At 38.9% G+C, this 20,109-nt stretch overlaps 1 protein-coding gene across 2 annotated transcripts in view; it reads left to right on the top strand.

Moving 5' to 3' along the window:
- The window catches only part of INTS9 (integrator complex subunit 9), a 72,149-nt gene that overhangs the window by 4,508 nt on the left and 47,532 nt on the right, over positions 1-20,109 (top strand). The window contains exons 3-5 of one of the 2 annotated variants that reach the window (XM_007432305.4): positions 8,007-8,067; positions 12,392-12,454; positions 18,283-18,422. In XM_007432305.4, coding sequence (XP_007432367.1) covers positions 8,007-8,067; positions 12,392-12,454; positions 18,283-18,422 — 264 coding nt within the window. The remainder of the gene's footprint in view (positions 1-8,006; positions 8,068-12,391; positions 12,455-18,282; positions 18,423-20,109) is intronic. The other variant, XM_025169245.2, reaches the window with a different exon arrangement.

The raw sequence follows: 20,109 nt of genomic DNA on the forward strand, positions 1-20,109 counted from the left end.
TTTACGTTGTGATTCATAAACTTTTTTTTTGGGGGGGGGGACACACACTAATTAAAAACAGGAGAGAAGAGATAGTTCTCATTGTTGGAGAAGGCCTGGGGTGGGTTATAGGAAAGGAGTTTGAAATGAGCATGCAGCATCATCTGATAGCCTAAAGAGTTTGTCCACTTAAAAATTCCCTTTATCAAAACAACGTCCTTTGGCTCAGCAGACGGAAAACATTTTATGGATTTATTGATTTGGTTTCCAGATAATTTATTCTAAGCTTCGCTAAAGTATTGCAGCAGCAGCTCAGCACAAGTGAGGTCACACAACTGTCCTCTTTCTGGCTTCTTCATGCAAGAGGAGATAAATGGGAGGTAAATGTAAAGTGCAAGCATGCCAGACATATATTTCCCCCAGTTAACCACCTGTGTTGCAGACTATTTGTTGTAGCAGAAGCAAGGCTTCTTAATGATTCTGAGTCTGGGGATCCTTTGCTACTATTTATTACAAAAATGCATGTCACTGTGGTGCTAGAGCACAGTTAGAAGGCACTAGGGCTATGCAGAATTTTGGATTCAGAGGCAAAAAGATGCTTAAGGGTGAATGGAGGCACAAACAGCACCTATTTGCAAACACATCTTTTCCTGGAGTAATGCAGCCGCTGTGGAAGGCATGATCCCAGGAAGAGATGCTGCTGCTTCAGGAGTTGCAGACCAGTGTTATATTTGCGCCCCCTTGTGTTCCAGAGCACTTTTTTTCTTTTAAATCCAAAGTTTTGCACAGCCTTAAAAGATACCTTTTTCAGTAAGGAGACTTCATCTAAACAAGTCTTGGTCTTGTCAATGCCCAGTAGCCTATAATGGAGAAGAAGTGAGAGATACATTTTATAAATAGGCAATGTGGTGCCTATGGACACCCAAATACCTACAAACTTCAGCTAGTCTCCCTTCCTCATCTGACTTTTTTAAAAAATATTCTTTTAATGCTGCAACACAAACTTATAACATCCCCTTTGTTTTAAAGAATGCCTCTGGGCCCCCCCTAATATTCTAAAAACTAAATATGGTAAGTGGCTGCAGTTCAGTGCATTGTTTGGAAATGCACCCATCTACCAAGAATAATGGATCCTGGCCAGGAGAGAGGGGGTTGGGGGAATCAGTAGAGGCAAAACACTTCTTTGCCTGCTCATGAATGGGTTGTAAGAGTAGAGTCCCTCCATGGTAGCCTTTTTGTGAAAATGCTCATGACCTGCAATTCCAATATGCTTACCAGCTCAAACCAATTGATAAACCAGCATTCATTTGACATTCTTGAATCATAGCCTCAGTTACTGTATTCCTTGGCTACCTACCAAAAAATAAATAAAAATTCAGCACTATGCTGAAAGGCTGACGAAACTTGATTAAAAAGTTGCCATATCTTTGCTGTAAGTGTTACTAGTTTGTCCCCAAATTTTTCCTGAAGTCTAAAACATCTGAAACTGTTCTCCTGACACCATTTTTTTCTCATCTGTTCCTCAAGACTCAGCTCTGTTTGTATACAGGAGCACATTATTGGTTCCGCTGTCAAATAGTTTTTATTCTCAGGGCATTAAAATTTACCGTAGGACATTAGCAGTTACATGCCTTATATTGAGCTGGATGTAATAACATTCAGCATCCATGTTCTGGTACGACCTCTCATCTTGACCTTCTCTGTAACATTCTTTCAGGGATTTGAAAAGGGCTGTTACATTTATTTCTTATTTTTATTGTTGTTGGATTTAAATCCTGACTTTCCCCCAGGATCACAAGATGACCTACCCAGCACTCCCTACTCCAATTTGATCCCCACAAAGTCACCTAATGAGCTTCCACAGCTGAGAGTGGACGTGAACTTGGGTCTCTTCAGATCTAATCTAATCTCTTAACCCTTGGCTCACTCTGATTCTAATATCTCTCCTTAGTCATTTTTTTTCATGCTTCTCTTAATCGCCCCACATAAAACTTAGTTTCCAGTTCCCTAATCATCATCATCATTGCCCTTATCTGCATCAGTTCCAGTTTTCTGTATCTTCTTTAAAATGTGGTGCCCAAAGCTTGACACAGTGCTCAAGGCTGGGTTTGACCTATGAAGAATATAGCAGAACAATTACTTCCCATGATTTGGAAACTATAGTTTTATTTTTGCTCTCTAAAACTGCATTGCTTTTTTGCAGCCAAAACACACTGGTAACTAATCTTAAGCTTGTGTTCTACAATACCCATTTCACAAGTGGTATTAAGCCAGATATCCCCATCCTACACTTGTACATTTAATTTCTTTTTCTTATGTGTAGAACTTAGTACTGTATTTATTTATTTACCAGACAATATTTATACCCCACCTTACTCCTGAAGGACTTTTGATAGCGCACAGCAGCACAAAAACCAGAGATTGCAGAAATTACAAAAGCAAAGCAAAAACAATGAAATTCCTCTAAGCAAAATACTTACAGTAGATACCTCCAATCAAATCAACTGGGGCTGGATGTAGTTTTTACCAAATGCAGGAAGGGTAGGAGCTGCCCATATCTGTAGGGAGAGTATTCCAAAGAATGAAGACTGGTATTTGGTCCACCCCCTACTCTTGGTTCTCCTGAGGGATAGAATTCTCAATAGGCTTTCCCTAAACAACTGAACCAGATGGGCAGATTTAATTCTGGCAAGTCATTGCCCAGTGTATCCCAGTGCTGCACTTTAAAGGATTTTAAAGATAATGACCAACAGTTTGAATTGGTCCCTGCAGCTTATTGCAACCAAAGCAGCAATTTTAATATTGGTACTACTCCACACTGGTGAGATTTTGCAGCTGGTACAAACTCTAGCTTTTGTATTTTGTAGCACCTGCAGCTTCTGAGCTGTCTCTAAAGGCAGCCCCACATCAAGCAAGTAATCCAATTGGGTGCTGGTTACAGCATGAATTACTGACATCAGGACATCCTGGGTCAAGTAGAGTTGAAACTGGCACACCAGCCAAAGCCTCAGCTTTTATCCACTGCTTGAGCGGGAGGTGAACGTCCAAGAGGATCATCAAGTCACAAACTACCTTGTTCAGGAAGAACAGAATTCCATCCAGAGTAACTACCAGGACCATGTGATCAGATAGCTATATTAAATACCCATCTTTTATTTCAGTTATAAATCTTTCATGATCATTTTAATGTTTTCCCTATTAAGTAGAATATTAGTTATCCCACCCAGTTTTGTATCAAATCTTAAATGAAGCTATAATGAAAATGTAGAAGACTAGTATGCCCAGGACCTTATGCTATTGTGCTTGATACCCCTCTCCAGTTGGACGGGGACCCATTCTTTTAATAAGGTTTTTGCCTAATATACATGCTGTCCAGCTCATTCTTAATTAGCCTGATAAACAGACTGTTGTGGGATACTTCATCAACCTCTTTGCTAAAGTTAAGAGGCACCATATCCACAGCATGCCAACAATCTACTAGAGAAGTTACCTGATAAAAAATAGATGAGATTAGTCTGGCAAGACTTGTTCTTGAATAAACCCATGCTGATTTTTAGTAATCTCTCATTGTTCTCAAAGTGCTAACTTGGACTTTTGTCAGTCAGCTCACAGGCCTCCCACCTGAAATATGCCCATCAACAGGCAGCCAACCTTCCTTTTATAAAAGCACACCATCCATCCAACAATTAGCTCTACAGAGCTCTGGCCTTCCTAGAACTTCAGCAATATTTATTTTTCCAAAATGGCTAGAGATGGTGCAGGTACCTCTCGAGGAGAAATTAATATCTGTCATCTTTTGCTAGAAAAAAAACTTGGGACATGGGGTCTCTTCAGAAATGGCATCCTCTATTATCAGGAATGAAGATTTGGGAGTTTCCACTTTCAGCCCAGCTAACCACACTGGTTTTCTTACGTCTCATGAACATATATTTATATTATATTATTACAAATAAGTAGAAGTAAATTAATAATACAACATAAGGGCTAGAAACATTTTTTTAAAAAATGAAAGCTCACATTCATAGAACTTCAGCCAGAATTCTTTGTAATCCTATAGAAATGGGGCATACTTGGTCATGACTTATCCTGGCCATAGTAAATTCAAAATTAATTCTTCTGCAAGAAAAAGTAGATGTAAGTTCTGGTTTGTAAGAAACATAGTTGCACCTTTGAAAAAGCCTGTACATTCTGGGAGAGAAGTTGATCAACTGAAACTACTTTTGTAAGAAAGTGAAACACAGCTAAGTTGAAGCCCAGTTTTTCAGGGAGGCTGTTAACCTTTCTTGATTGAGAGAAGCTATCAAGCCACTTGGAAGACCTGAAGGACCAGGTTAGAGACAGAACGTCATGGAGAAAATCTATCTATGTGGTCACTAAGAGTCAGCATCGACTTGATGGCACATACTCAGTCAATCAATCACACAGCTGCTTGTTTTATTTATGGGAAGGGTTGAACTATTTGGAATTAATCATTTCATTATAATGTCAGCAGTCCATCAATGAAAATTGTTTTATGTGGATAACTTCTAGTAAAGAGCCTCAGTATCATAGGAAACATGGCTCTCTCCCACTGCTCATTTACATATGCATAATCAGTTGGGAACACCTTGTACATATAAATACAGAACATAAAATTCTTGAACCATGCCCTTCAACACTCTTCTGTCTTTAAAAAAGGCTCTTTCCAGATGAGTTGTAAAAATATGCTATAGTATTTATATAATATTATACATTATATTATATAAATACTTTATCATATTTTTACAACTCATTGTAATATTATATTTTATTGTATATAATGAATATCATATATATATATATATATATATATATATATATATATATATAATGAATATTAAATGCAGTTGTATCCCATCTTTTGTACCAAGGATAAGACAGCAAACGTGGAGAATTTTTGCTGGATTTTTAACCATTTATGGCTGGGCCTTCTTTGTAGTAGGAACATGAACAAGTAAAAAGCATGAAGGAGTTCAGTTCAGATATGCCTCTTTTAATTTATTAACCCCATATATATAATCCTTCTAGCTTCTGTTAGTCCTCTCAGTAGTTTTAAATACCATCAATCATGGTATCATTCTAAATTGCTTGGGGGAGGGGCACTGGTTTACAGTGGTGGAAGAGAAATGAACCCATTGGTTACTTATGCTGTATTATGGAATTGAGTTCCCTCTCCTCTACTCTTTAACATATACCTGAAGTTACTGGGAGAGGTCATCTGTGAATATGGGCTGAGGTATCATCACTGTGCAGATCATGTTCAGATCCACATCTTTACCCTGGGCTGAGCTGGAAATGCAGTGGAAGTCCAGTGTTAAAATATTTTGCTTTATTCTGTATTAGTAAGTCAAATTTAAGTGTTCTTCTCCTTTAATGGTAATCTTTAATTCCTTCTGATTCCCCCTAGTGTCCAAGCTTCAAAGTCACATCCTATCATATTTTTTTTTAAAAATTCAAAACAAAAGCATTTTCCCATAGGAAGGATTCTTACAATTAAATCCAAAACCCTGTTTCAGATCCATCTGGACCCTTAGTCTGTTTGTAACTTTCCAGAATCAAAGTTCTAATTACACTTTTGCTGTTTATTCCAAAAGAAAAAAAATTAAGTCCTTAAACTTACGTTTAAAACTTCTTTCACTAAGGACTGAAGGAAACTCACCTGGTGCTGTAAAACTTGTCAATCCAAAGGTTCCTGATAGATGAAAAATAGTTAACGAGCAATATCTGAAAGTGATTAGAAAAGGAAATATGTGAACCCACTGTCCTTTCTGAAGGTGCCAGTCATGGTTTCAGCAAGATGGTTATTCCCTCATTTCCCAGAGCTCCAAACATGCTGGTCTCCTCGCAGGGAGCAACTGTCTGGAGCACTTGTGGGCAATCTCAAGTCCACTCCTTGTCCAGAGAGGAATTACAAAAAACTGGTCTACTCGCTAGCTCTTCATTCCACCACAGTCATTGGCTCCGCTTTTAGTGGAGCCGCATTCAGTTTGCCATTTCTTCCCCAGAAGTCCCCTTTGCCCAGCTTTGATTGATGTGTTTGTTATGGCCCTTCCTGGAAGGAGAAGCCCTGGTGACAGTGAATACTCCCCTTACCACCTCTAGAACAGAGTACTGCAATTTGCTTTTTATTCACTGTGTCTTCTGCAGACCACCCAACAACTGCAGTTGGTACAAAATGCAGCAGCCCATGTATCGGTGGATGACAACCACCATAATCTTATTATACCAGTGTTATGTTCCATGATTGATAGCTCTGCTCTGGCTACCAATATGCTTCTGAATATCATTTAAAGTGCTGGTTTTAACCTATGAAATCTACATGGCTTGGCATTCAAATATCTCTAGAACTGTCTCCTTCAGGTAAAACCTGTCCGTCCAGGTTACATGTCCTGAATAGGAATGTTGAGGGTCTCCTCCATATGCAAGATTGGAGACGGGCAGGCAACAATGTATAATTTGTTGTGGTGGTTGTTATTCTGCCTTGATCCTTTTAGAATAATCCCATCCAGTAATTTGTATCATGCCCTACTATATGATGTTTAGGCAGGCACTTTTTCATACAGCTCTTAATCTGAAGACTATTGCTGGAGGATGGACACAGGGAAATTATGACTTATTAAAGTAATTTATATATCTTTTTATATTTTAACCAGAATTTTGTAAACTGCCATGAATCTTGCTGGAGTGCAGTAGTCTGTAAGAAAAATAAAGAGATAATCACTACAGACATGAACTCCTATTTTTCTGCTGCCTTTCCTCCTCCCTTTTTAGTATTCAATGACGTGCAGAATAGTTTGGGGTAATTATATTTATCTCATGTATCCAAACTGGGAGATGATTGTTAATAGGCTTGGAACAGTTCATGATCCTAATCTAGAGTTCTAAATTGGTTTGCAACCTTACTTTCTTCTGAACTTTTCCCCTCTTAAAACATCGTAAGAAACTGATTCATTAATAACTTCCTGAGTTAAAATGGTAAAAGGATGGAAGATGTAGTTAATTAGGAACTAATTTTCATAATTTTTAAAAAAGATTTGATTATATATATTTTTTCTCATCGGGCTCTTCTGGAATTTGATTTAAGATAAGTAGGATAAGCTATAACAGGAAGGCTGCAGCTTTCCATTGATCATATAGCATCTGTAATATATTTTAATAAAATATTATTGAAAATTCCTGGAGTGCCAAATACATTGGTAGAAGGTATGTTTATGAACCTATTTAATAAAGAAGTTTAATAGCAGAAAGTGATTAGGTTGAAATGTTGCAAATGATTTAAAAATGGGGAAATTGACTGTTCTATATAATTCTCAAAATGTAGTAGGCTGCTGTTTCATATCCTTAGAGAAATGTATCTTTCCCATTTAATCCTATTGATAGGTTACTTGCCCAGCTAGGTGGCAGCATCTAGCCACCTTTGACTGATCCCAGAAAGCTAAACAGGATCTCCTTGGTTAATAATTGGATGGGAGACTACCATGAAATACCCCAACTCTAGAGAAAACTAGCAAATCAAAAAGTTGTTGCAAAAGGTACTAGCAGCAAACCACTTTTGTATTGCTTTCAGAAAATAACATGGACATATCTGTGAAATTACTAGGGGTCACATAATATTTACCTTAGTTTACTGAATATCTCAGCAAAGCATTCACCTGGTTAATTCATGCTTCTGACAATGTGTGCATTCCTAGGAAGAAAGCATCATTTAGTGAATTCAGCTGAAAATGTTAATTAGTGTTTTTTAAACTTGGCAACTTTAAGATGTGTGGACTTCAACTCTCAGAATTCTGGGAGTTGAAGTCCACACATTTTAAAATTGCCAATTTTGAAAAACATTGATGTAAATCTTTAGTTGTTGCTCAAGCTGCTGATACAGCAATTTTTTCTTAAATGCTTACTTAATGTTATTTTGAAGTACATACAGTATCAATGTTTTATATGCAGATCTCAGAAAATGGGTGCTGATTTCATCATAAAATGCATTAAAATAGCTTTTTACTTTCCTACAGTCCAAGGCTATCCAAGCTCCCAGGATGGATCTTAAAAGATGGAAGCATTTTCTTAGATAAGGTAATATACCAACGGGATTGGAACTCCCAATGAACCTAACTAATTAGGCAATGAAACCAAGTCAAAGCAAAATTAATTTACCCAGAGAAGAAAACAAAGCGGTCATCAAAATAAGTAGCATTTTCAAGTCCAATCATTTTTGCTATGGAAATCAAGTATATTACAAAATACCTTCCCTCCATTTGCTTTTTTCAGGTACCCCCTCTTGGAAATGATCGCTTGTTTGATTAATATTTCCTGGTCTTGTGTCTTGTAACCAATGAAAAGTGCATTGGAACAATTGCAGTTCCTTAATCTTGACTATTTCCAAGGTGTTGCTTAAGTTGTACTGTATATTTTCACATTCATTCAATAGGGAAATGCTCAAACTGAGCATACATGGCCCTTGAAAGCTCTAGTGAACTCATCCCAAGCCTTCCCTGCATGGCCAGATCTCATGCTTTAAGATTTATTTCAAGCCACTTTGCCCAGCAGGTCTCTTATGGTCCTTGGAAATTCTTGAAGGCACTTTCTAAGACGCCTCTGGCCTGCAGTGAACCTCTTAAGAGCCTGAGAAAGAAGATGCTGCTTTGCAAAATATTTTAAGTTTGGGACATGTGTACATTCCTGCTTTATCAGGAAAATGGTAGTCACCTCCCTGTTGCATCAAGAAGTAGTTAACAAAAGGATCAAGGAATCTTTGCCATAATTAACTTAAGAGAGTTAAAATAAGCATATCCAGTGGCCAAGATTTCCGTAACCTAGACTCCTTTTTTCCTAGCTTTTTTTAATGTGTGTAACTGCTAAGGGGTTGACACATATGACCCTTGAAGGTTCTGGAAGATTGGTTCTAAAACTCCTTTGCCCAGCATATTGCACAATGTTCATAGTGGCTCTGGGTAGGCTCATCCCAACTTTTTCTATCCAGGCAGATTATTTCTAATCCATGGAAGTTCTGGGAGTCACTAGCCAAGCTTCCTTTGTCCAGGAGAAACTGCTGTCCTCCAGCTTAATAAGAAGTGAATAAGGAAGCCAGACTGCAATGTACCACAAGTGAAACCCACCAGCCAATTCTCAGAAATTCAGAGGTGTCAGATTCTCTCTGTCATCATTGGTCCCTAAAAAGGAGCCAGGAGGGAGGGAGGGAGGGAGGGAGGGAAGGAAGGAAGGATTTCTCTCTGTTTCTCTTTTCCACCTGACAAGGAATCTTCATGTTTTGTTTAAGAATGGGAAACAGCTCTATGAAGTAGGTAGATACATTTAGTCTCTGCAACTGATTCTTAGATTCCTTCTTTAAATTGTAACTGAATGCAGACTTCATGGCTTGAACAAAGATCTTAAAGGCCTGCATGCCTTTTTGTGACTTTGAATTGGCATAATCAAGTTACTACCCCGAAGAGAGATTTTTTTTCTTGCAGACTATATGGCTAGTTTTCCCTTCTGCATGAACCCGAAAGTTTTGCATTGCTAGCAGTTATCTGAAGATGGGCCTTATTGTCTCTACCTCTGTGCACAGGACACCAACCCTCATGGATTTCAAAAAGCTGAGGAGGACACAGTGGGGACAGATATATTTACAGCTCAATAGCAGGCTTCTGCACGTGACTGAGAGCCCTCATTTTTCTCTTCACTACAGAGATACTTTATCTAGGCATTTTATTCCTGCACTGAACGTTGAGGGAACCTACAATGATCTCCTACACTAATACACATCTGACAACAGTAAAATATATGGGAATATTCAGACTAGACACCAGGGTTTACCCTTATACTATAAAAGACCATAGATCGGGCAATTCCTCTAATTTTGCAAGCATCTTTATTTTATTAGTCAATGCTTTATTTTTGTGGCACTTTCAAGTGTCTAGATCACTGTTTCTCAACCTCAGCATCTTTAAGATGTGTAGACTTCAACTCCCAGTTTTGGCTGGGCGATTCTGGGAGTTGACATCCACATATCTTAAAGTTGCTGAGGTTGAGAAACACTGATCTAGAGCACTTCACAGCCATTAGGTTGCTGTGATTCTTGTAGATGGGTTTGTAACAGTTACTTTCTGCTCACATATTCACCTCAGAGGAGAGGTTTGTACCGGAGACTTCCTGATTAGTTCCTCAGTTTATTAGGTGCTATGGTACAGCAACTTACATCTTTACGTCATATGTGCCTTTTGGTTTTGTGCATGCTCCTTTCTTTCAGCTTGCAGAGAAGGATTTTGTGAATGTAAGGAAGCATTAAAAATGTGATTTGTTTTTTTCTCTCTGGCTTATAGCCTGAAGTGGTTTAGTTTATTCCACTGCCTCAGCCTTCTCCATGTAGAAACTCTGATTGGTGGGATATGGTGCTTGCATATGGCTTGCTCTGTTTGCCAGCAGAGGATGCATTTTATCCTTGCCTTTATCCCTTTGGCTTGTCTAATCCCCTTTTAAAGCAATCTGAGCTGGTGGGCATTGCCGTATTTTGTGGAAGCGAATTCTGACACTTAACTGCACCTTTTCAAGTAAGGACTTCCGTTCTTAAGTCTCATCCCAGTTAGTTTGCTGGATGACTCTGAGTTCTGTGACACAGGGAGACAAACCTCTCCCTAACCCTTTTGAAAGAGTCCTTGTGGGGCGGGGGGAACAACAATGTGTACATTGTAGACGTGGGTGCCCATTTATATCCCACTTTTCAAGCTCAAGGCAGTTGCCCAGCATTCCCTGAGATTGATTTGGTGGCAAGTGAGAACATGACTGGCTTAAGTCACCCTGTAAATTTTAATGGCTGAAGTTCACCTTGAACTTGGATCTTCCCAACCCTAGTCCAACACCTTGACCACAACACCTCACTGGCTCTCCAGGGACGCTGTTCCTTGAGAGAATCCAAAGCCACACATAGTAACAAGTTTAAAATTAGGACTTCCAGAGCGACTTGATTTAGCCCAGATATTGACCATTATGCTTGCTTAGAATGACAAATTACTTCCCCAGTTCTGCACAGAGAGTGAAGTTGCGGTTAAAGGTGAACAGTTTGTCTTGTATGGAGAATCTTGGTCTTTGCTGCATTTTGGATCCAGTTGTTTTAAATCCAAGGAAGGCATTGAAATTCCCCTTGCATACCCATCATTCACCTTGTAACTTCTCTTGATAAGGTTAAGGGCTTTCTGTCATTAGATGTAATTGCTGATGTGTTATAACTTGGCAAAATTGTTAAGAGTTTCTTAAGAACTAAATCTAGATCCTAATGCTGAATATTTGAAAGGGTGGGATAGTATGTTGTGTTTGGGAAAGCTGTGATTTCATAGATGGAGAATCCCTCCTCAAAAAATCCCCTTAGAATTGTACAAAGACATACTACAACTTTCCTCTACTTCCACAGTGGTAAAGTTACTACAATTTTCCATTTATGGCCATTATTCCATCTCAGATCTATTTGCTGATGATCTGGATGTTAAGGAAAGGGGCACAGACTGGTTGAATTTGCCTGAAAGCAAAGAATCTATAATATTTATGTGGTCATACGTTGCTAAGGAATTAACAGCACAACTTCAGTCTTGAAAGCCAGGTGAATTAAAAGTGAGGCTTTGGTAAGTAGAGAAGGCAAAGAACCTAGAGCCAAGGAATTAAAAAAAAACCAAAATGGGACACAGGTAATCTTCAGCTGTGCCCAGACAGAGTCCTTGGTTAAAAATGGATCACATGTTGGTAATTAGGCCTTTGCTGATGTCCAATGTTGCTCACCTCTAATATCAGGTTGAGGAAGAAAGTTTGGATTGGCACTTGCCCAGTGGAACTGCATCTCCTGGAATAGACAGGTAGTCCTCACTTAACGACCATTTGTTTAACAACAGTTCAAAGTTACAACGGCCTCAAACAAAGTGCTTTACAACCTGTACTTGCACTTACGACTGTCACAAACCGTCACACCCTCCCGTGGTCATGTGATCGTGATTTGTGACCTTTTTTACAACAGTCATTAAAGTGAATCACCACAGTTGTTAAGCAGGCACCAGCAAAAAACGTCCATTGGATAATCTGGATTTGCTTAACAACTACATGACTCGCTTAATGACCACAGTGCTTCACTTAATGACTTGCAAAAATGGTCATAAAATTGGGTCCAGTCATGTGGTGACTCGTTTAATGACCACCTCACTTAATGACCAATTTTATGGCTCCTATTGTGGTCATTAAGTGAGGACTACTTGTATTTACCTCACTTAGTGGTCATCTGGCTAACGGGTGAATTATTTTGTAATTTTCTTCTAAAATGTTACAGTACTGTCTATTCGTTAACAGAGTTTTGAATGTCATCATTGTCTGTTTGCTGATAGTTAAATTTCTATTTTCTCTCTGCCACATTTCCTAGGAGCTGAAAGACTGTTCTGGCCGTGTCTTTGTGGACTCCGTTCCTGAGTTTTGCTTGCCAGAGGTGGGTCTTCTTAGGGGACATAACTCAAAATATTTCTCTTTGTGGCTTTGCTAGTTAATAGTGGAACCATTGGTGCTTGGCCTGAACTTCTATAATCCCAGAGAGATCTGATCCCACCACTCACCAGTTCTGTGTTGATGTCAAAGGGACATCTGGTCAGTTAGGGGAGTTCCAGACCATCTGTTTTGCATGAGAGAAAATTAACATCTCCTAGAAGGATACAACAGAAGCTGTTACTGAAATGTCACTTTTCTTTCTCAAACATTTAAGGCTTTTCATTTGTCAAACCACTTATGGCTCCTTTTTCAGCTTAAGGGAAACAGAATCCCAAACGTTAACTCTAACTCTTTCCCCCCCCCCCTAAAACCAGCTTATGGGTCTGCTCACACCAATTTATAATTAATAAAATAATAGATCCCAACATTTTATATATCCTAATTTTCAAAATAGCTCACAGATCTTGGAAAGTCTTTCAGCAGCGCTGTGAGGTAGACCAATTTATTAATCTTATCAGAATTGATCATACCCATATTGTAAAGTTATGGAATTCAGACTGAGATGGTTGCTTTCCTCATCCAGCAGCCCAGAGCTATAGTTCAAAGAATGAAATGCCTGATTTTGCCTGCAGAAGCTCCCAGGTTCAATTTCTGATGTCTCTTGCTAAAAAGATCACTTTTTAAATAAAGGGAAATATCCTACCTAAGTCCCTAGATAACTCCTGCCATTATTAAACACCCCAGTGGTTCCTTTAGTATAGGGTAAGTTCATCTGTTTAGGCTGTAATTATAGCCTCATTATGTATGAGTCCCACTGAAATTAGTGATACTTACTCCTAGTAGATGTGCCTAAGATTGCGTTGTTAATGCCTTCCCCTTCATGGACCTTTCTCTTCTTTTATTGCACTTTGCATAATGTTGCTTGCCTCCAAAAGCAGTAGTATACTGGGTATGTGTCTATATACTGTACATATATATGTATGTACCTATGGAAATTGCTTTTTTGATTGCTATCCCCCATTATTTTCTTTTGAAGTGCGATGGATACTAGTACTTCTTCCTTTAACTGATATAGAGCTATTCATGGGCCTCTGTTTATTTCTGACTAATGGCTTCTTCTGGCCATCAAGGATACCTGAGGTATCCAAGGAGGGGGGAGTCAAAATCTGCAAAATGGCGAGACTGGCATCTTAATCAGAGTCCCACCCCGTGGACACCCATGATTCATGTGGTTTTGGGTGAGATTACCAAAGCAGAATTACATTCTGTCTCTGTTGAATAGAAGCTTTGAAGTTGAAATTGATTTTGTTCCGATGAACCTTCTCACACACACACACCTTAAATATAACTTTTGCGTCAATCTGTTCTGTCTGTCAATCATCCCACCATTAAAGGCAGAATGACACAATCAGAGAGCCCAGTGGCAAATTGCAGCTCCTAAAAGCTTTGAGTATAGCCCTCAGAAACCTCTAGGAGCTGTTACCAAACTGTGATTTTTAACATGACAAATTATTAAACATGTGTCTGGGGAGTAATCTGGTTAATTAAATTTATTTTAATTAAATTAAAATGTAAATTAAATGAAAATAAAGTTAATTTTTGTCCCAGCCTCACCCATTACTTTTTGGAGTGTGACACCTGGCATGTATTTTGCCTCCAGGCTGGAGAAGGCTCTGCACCCCTATTGGTTAATAGGGATGAGGATGTAAGGATTGCTTTGATGGATAAGTCGAAGGTCTGTTTCTCTTCACCTAGCAGCTTGCCAGATGTTTTATATAAATTCACAAGCAAGAAATGAAGGAGATGGGTATTTAACAATTGTAAATCATCCAGAATTGCTGGGAGACATATAAATTTAATAAATTATTGTGGTTGGTCGCACAGTCAGCCAGATGTTTAGACTGGATTTGGCATTTTTATCCACTTATTGAGTCCTTCCCAAGGATCTAGGATAGGCAGATGTTGTTGTTTGATGGTGTTAAAGGTATTGTTGCAGGATGTAAGCCATTCCAAGTAAAGCTGTCTTTTGCAATTGACTGATGGTGATTTTCTCAGTGCCGATGGTGTTCAAGTGATGCTCCAGATGTTGTTTTTATTGTTTGTCCTGCTTCTGATACATTGATTCTGCACATGAAGATTCCTTTGAATTTATAGGCTAAAACAGTTGGAATAAGCCTGTTTGCTCATGAACTTGTTTGATTTTCCTTTTGATTGATTGATTGATTGATTGATTGATTGATTGATTATGTGCCATCAAATCATTTATGACTCCTGGCAACCACATAGATTTCTCCTTGACAATCTATCCCTAACCAGTTCTTTCTAGTCTCCCAGTGGTGCACTCATCACCACTGTAACTGAGTTCATCCATCTTGCTGCTGGTCATCCTCTTCTTTTCTTTCCTTCCACCTTTCCCAGCGTTAGAGCCTTTTCCAGAGAGCTGGGTCTTCGCATAATGTGTCTGAAATACGATAATTTGAGCCTGGTTATTTGTGCCTCAAGTGAGAACTCTGGGTTGATTTGTTCAATGATCCATCGGTTTGTTTTCTTGGCTGTCCATGGTATTCTCAGGAGTCTTCTCCAACACCAAAGTTCAAAAGCATGAATACTCTTCCTATCCTGCTTCTTCAAAGTCCAAGTTTCGCTTCCATAGAGTGTCACAGGGAATACCATGGCTTGCACGATTGTAATCTTTGTAGGTATAGACACATCATGGCATTTGAATATTTTTTCCAAGACCAAAGCTTTCTAAACTGTTCCCATTACTTCATTATAGTGGCAAATTTCATAAGCTCATTAAGTTAAAGGGAACCAAACAGTTGCCTTTATGAGAGTCTTTTCTAACGCCTGTTTTAGCATACCTCTCTATTTCTAGCCATGATTCTGCACTGTATTAATTTTAGCATTATCCATGGGTGCAGTTTTAATCTCAACATAAAAAGGAACCCCCAGGTCAGTAATTAGTTATTAGGAGACATTTGGTTTTTAAACAGCCAAGTTGATTGATTTCTCTACCATTATCTTCAAATCAATAAGTTGAGATTTGTGTACGGATAATTTTTCTGCTTGATGACTATTGAATTTTGTTAGTTGCTCTGTAATAACTGAGTTAGAGGTTAAGCTTCTGGTAAATTTTCCAGATTGAATCCACCAATATCCTAGCCTTACCTGTAAATATTTCTTATTACAGGAAGCAAAATCTTTTTCTTCAGCCTTGTAAATCCATTTTATCTGATTCTATTCCTATACTCACAGAATGGCCTGAAAACTATTACACTCATTTCCAACCCTGAAAGCGGACAGATTTTAGAGCTAGCAACAAGAGGACAAGAATTAATTTAAGAGGCTGTAGACAAGAGAACATAACTGGAGCCTGAAGTTGAGCCTTCCAGCTGGTCTCCACTTTCCGAGGGCTTTCTATAGACCTACATTTCCTCCAGCATGGAATTATTTATTATAATTATAGTCCAACAAAGTAGAAGGGCATTGCCTTGGGGAAGTCTCCTAGATATGAAGACGGTGTAATACTTCAGATTTCTAGGCAAAAAGGTTCTTTGGACCACATGGGGTGGGGGGGCTCACATAGCACCTGTTACCAACTCCTCGAATAGACTCATCTTAGAGATATTTGGTTAAAAAGTTGCTGAGAGGTCTTACATTCCCCACCCCCCATGTCCTCCTGTCAGCCTTCCCTGGTAAACCAGACAAGAAACATGACCAGACGAGTTACTTCTACTTTATTGTTAGGCTACATTAACAGAATCTTGCAAGTCTGAAAGTACAAATCTCCTACTGCCCCTATTTACCACCTAACTCATTAGGGCGGTCCTTTCTAAGTTTCTTTTTCTGCCCGTTACTCAGTTGCCGGCTCTTCCCCCTTTTATCTGATTGTTCCCTGGACAGCATCTCTTCCCCCCGCCCCCGTCCCATCTTCCAAAGTCATTCTCACATTCCATTACACCTCCAGAACACCTTTTTCCCTTTGAATCCAAAACATTGGCCAGTTCTACTATATACTATAAAGCAGGAGTGCCCAACTTCTAACCCCAGAGCGTGATATGGCTTCCAAAAAACTGTGCAACCTCTAAAGTTGCTCCAAAATTATATCCAGTAAGGCAGAAACAAATAACAACAAACAACAACAAATAATAGCAATAAATTTAATGTGTAATATTTAGTTTATAAAAATACCCACTTTGCTCAGAACCATATACATATTATAGCATACGTTGGATAATTCTTAGACTTTGGGATAAAACTTGAATTGACTCTAAATTACCAGCATTCTTCAGAAAAGAGTGTGACTGTGTATGAGTGTGTGTGTATGTATGTATGTATGTATGTGGATGTGGATACACAGACACACACAAATGTGGAAATTACTAGGTACATGAAGTTATATTTGCTGTATTTAATTAAGTAAATATTTGCCATATTTAAGTAAATTGCCACATAATTTAAATTAAAACTATTTTTTGCCCTGGGTTATTCTGGCCCTGGCCATTTTTTGAATGCATGCCAGTCAAGGGTCTCAGAGACCACAAGTATTCAACAGGCAGTTTTACAGAGAATGGACTATCCATGCCATTAGAGCCTGTGCTAACAAAACTGAACAATTGATAGGTAGGCTGGATTCCTTTTAGTCACCATATTCTTACTCAGAAAGCCAATAATTTCACCTCTAATACAGAGAAGCTGTAATTTCTTCAGAAAATCTCACTCGGTGCCACCATCAAATGAGTAGGAATTAATAATTCCTGGAGAAAAATCTTTTTCAATGGTGTCCCCATGCTACCTCAATTAGAAAGTATTTCCTTGAGACACTTAGCTTGGTGCCTTCTTTACATTTCAGATGGCACCAGGTATATGTATTTTTGTAGGCTTTTTAGTTCCACAGAATTGGATTTTCTATCTGACTTTAGTAATACAAAGTTTCATTTGCGGCTACTCAGTTTTTACAAGAAAATCACTTTTTTCCTTTGTTGATTATGGATGTATTATTATTATTTGTTTTACTGTTGCAAGCCACCCAGAAAACCCAGTTACTGGGCAGCACACGAACACTGCATATCAGGGGTTGCCTACTCTTTTGGGCTAATGGGCACATTTAGAATTTGGGGTCACATTGGGAATGTTCTTGCAAAGTGGCTGCTGGAAAGGACACTTGCCTATTCATGTAATGGTGGCCGTGCCCATTACAAAGCAATGACTCGCTAGAGTGGAACTGCTATTCCTCCTAATCTCCTCTCTAGCATGATGCTATGTATTATCCCTTCCTATCTTTCATTTTTTTCCCAGGCAGGAGATCTTTCTTCCATACACAATGTAGAGCCACAGCCATCCAGCATTTTCATTTTCTAAGAAAGCCTATGGAGTGCAGCTCTTGGTGGCTCAGAGGCATTTGTGGAAATAGAGGATATTCAGACTGGCAGTTTGCTCTGTAAGATGCCAAGTTCCCATTTTTAATTTTTTTTTTTTTTTAATGAAAGATCAGGTGAGGCCGGGAGCCCATTGGACACCAAGGGAGGTATATGAAGGCTCACTGGTTTCTCAGGCACCATATTGGAGACCCAGGCTATATATAAATAACATTAAGGTGAAGAACCAGATAATTCTTCATTGCTACACAGAACAGTAGTGTTATATAAATAGGAACTAACAATAATCCGAAGGCACATTCTGTCCATATTAGAACTCTCAGATGAATGGTGGGCAACATTTCTTTAATCAATCCAAATGTTTTTTTGGGGGTGGTATATGTATGAAGGGAGTATGGAGAGGGCTATGTTTAAAAATATATTTTTTCAAATAATTTTTGGGTCATATTTTCAGATGGAACTGATTGACCTGTCTACAGTGGATGTAATCCTGATCTCCAATTACCACTGCATGATGGCCTTGCCCTACATCACAGAACATACTGGGTTCACTGGAACTGTGTATGCCACTGAGCCTACAGTGCAGATCGGCAGGTAAGAAAAATCCACTTAAGGTAGTCTTATTTAATCGCTTTTCTTCCACTGCTGAAAGAAGTGGTGAAGAGGGAGAGAAGGTATAAAGGACAGCATAGGAATGTTGCTTCTAATGAACTTGAGAGGCTTTTAATTGGGTTGAAAGTAAGCTAAGGAAATCTTTGAAAATTTAAGCATGTGCATATGGTTAAGTCCTTGTTTCCCAAATGTTGTAGATCAGTCCAGACTTATGCATTTGGCAAAGTTATGTGAGTGGTGCAGCACCAAAGAAAGATGCCCATGGAAGATTATGGCGCTACCACTGTGATGAAAAAGGAACAGAAGAGAATCACTGACAGTCCCCAAATTTTGCAAGCTGCTAAAGACAATTATTGGGTCCAAGAGGGAGAGTTGCCTAGCACTCATTGAGCTTGGATCATAAAATCTTACAGCTGGAGAGAGTCTTGTAAGCCATAGACTCCCATACTTTATTCTTTGTAGGAAGTCCATAGGCCTAGTCTCCCCATGCTTAAAGAACTCTAGTAGAAGGGGGCCTGCTATTTCTTTGCTTTCTTTTTTCTTTTTCCTGGGTAATGTTTTGGTCATCAAGTTATTTAACCTAATGTTCAGCCAAAGTCTACCCTTCAGTATCTTCTAACTGTTCAGGCTAGTCCTGCCCTGTGAAGATTGTCTTTTAGGTATTTGACCTGTATCGTGTTTCCAACCTGAAATGTTCTTCTGCGTATTAGGTATTCTGATTTCTTTCAGCCTCTCCTCATAGGATTTGTTTTCCATGTGGTTGACCACTTTTGGTATCTTCTGAAATCACCTCACCTTTTAACTCTTCACGCAGATCTGGAGAGAGGACACTAAATGAAGTCAGACGTATACAGAACAAAGTAGAAGTCCATGGGGTTCTCTGAGCTTGGTTGTGTTCTTGCAGACGTTTTGTTATCTGACTAGGTAACATTTTCAGTGCTGGAAGGGAGTGGGGTTTGCTCCCTGTTTATATACAGTAGCTTGCCCCGTCAGTGTTGTGGGGGTGTTGTTTTTTCTTGATAGTTCCTAGACTAGGCTGTTGTTTACTGCTTGATTGTTTGTCTGAGTTGGTAGTTCCTTGATTAGGGTATTTACTACTTGATTGTTTGTCTGGTGTTAATCCTGGTGTTAATTCCTGCTTATCTGGGTGTTGATTGCTGGGGAGAAGGTGTTCTGGTCTTTTTGTTTCCTTTTTATTGTCTCTTTTGAATGGTGTGTAAATGTTGTTTATCTCTATGTGTCTGTTAATTGCTGCCTTGTCTGAATACCAAGCTTCCAAGAATTTTCTTGAATTTTGGGATTTAGCTTGATCTAAGATGCTGACAATTTCCCATTTGAAACTATGGTTGAGTCTGTCCATGTGTTGTGAGATAAGGGAGTTTTCATTGTGTCTTCTGACTGCTAGTTGGTGTTCATGGATGCACTCTGCTAGTCTTCTGCCTGTCTGTCCTACATAGTGGCTGTTACAGTCCATGCACTGTATGTTGTAGGTGACTCCTGTTTTTTCTTCTTGGGCTACTGAGTCTTTTGGTTTATTTAAGATGTTTTGGAGGGCTTTAATTGGTTTGTGTGCTACAGTGATGTTGTGTGGTTTTAATAGTCTGTTGGTTGTTTCTGATATATTTTTTATGTATGGCACTGTACAGGTGTACATTTATTAGAAATGTTA

Source organism: Python bivittatus, unplaced genomic scaffold (assembly GCF_059951505.1).
Source record: "Python bivittatus isolate LINGU-HERP-01145 unplaced genomic scaffold, Pbiv_v1 ctg000690_np1212, whole genome shotgun sequence".
Lineage (NCBI taxonomy): Eukaryota > Metazoa > Chordata > Lepidosauria > Squamata > Pythonidae > Python > Python bivittatus.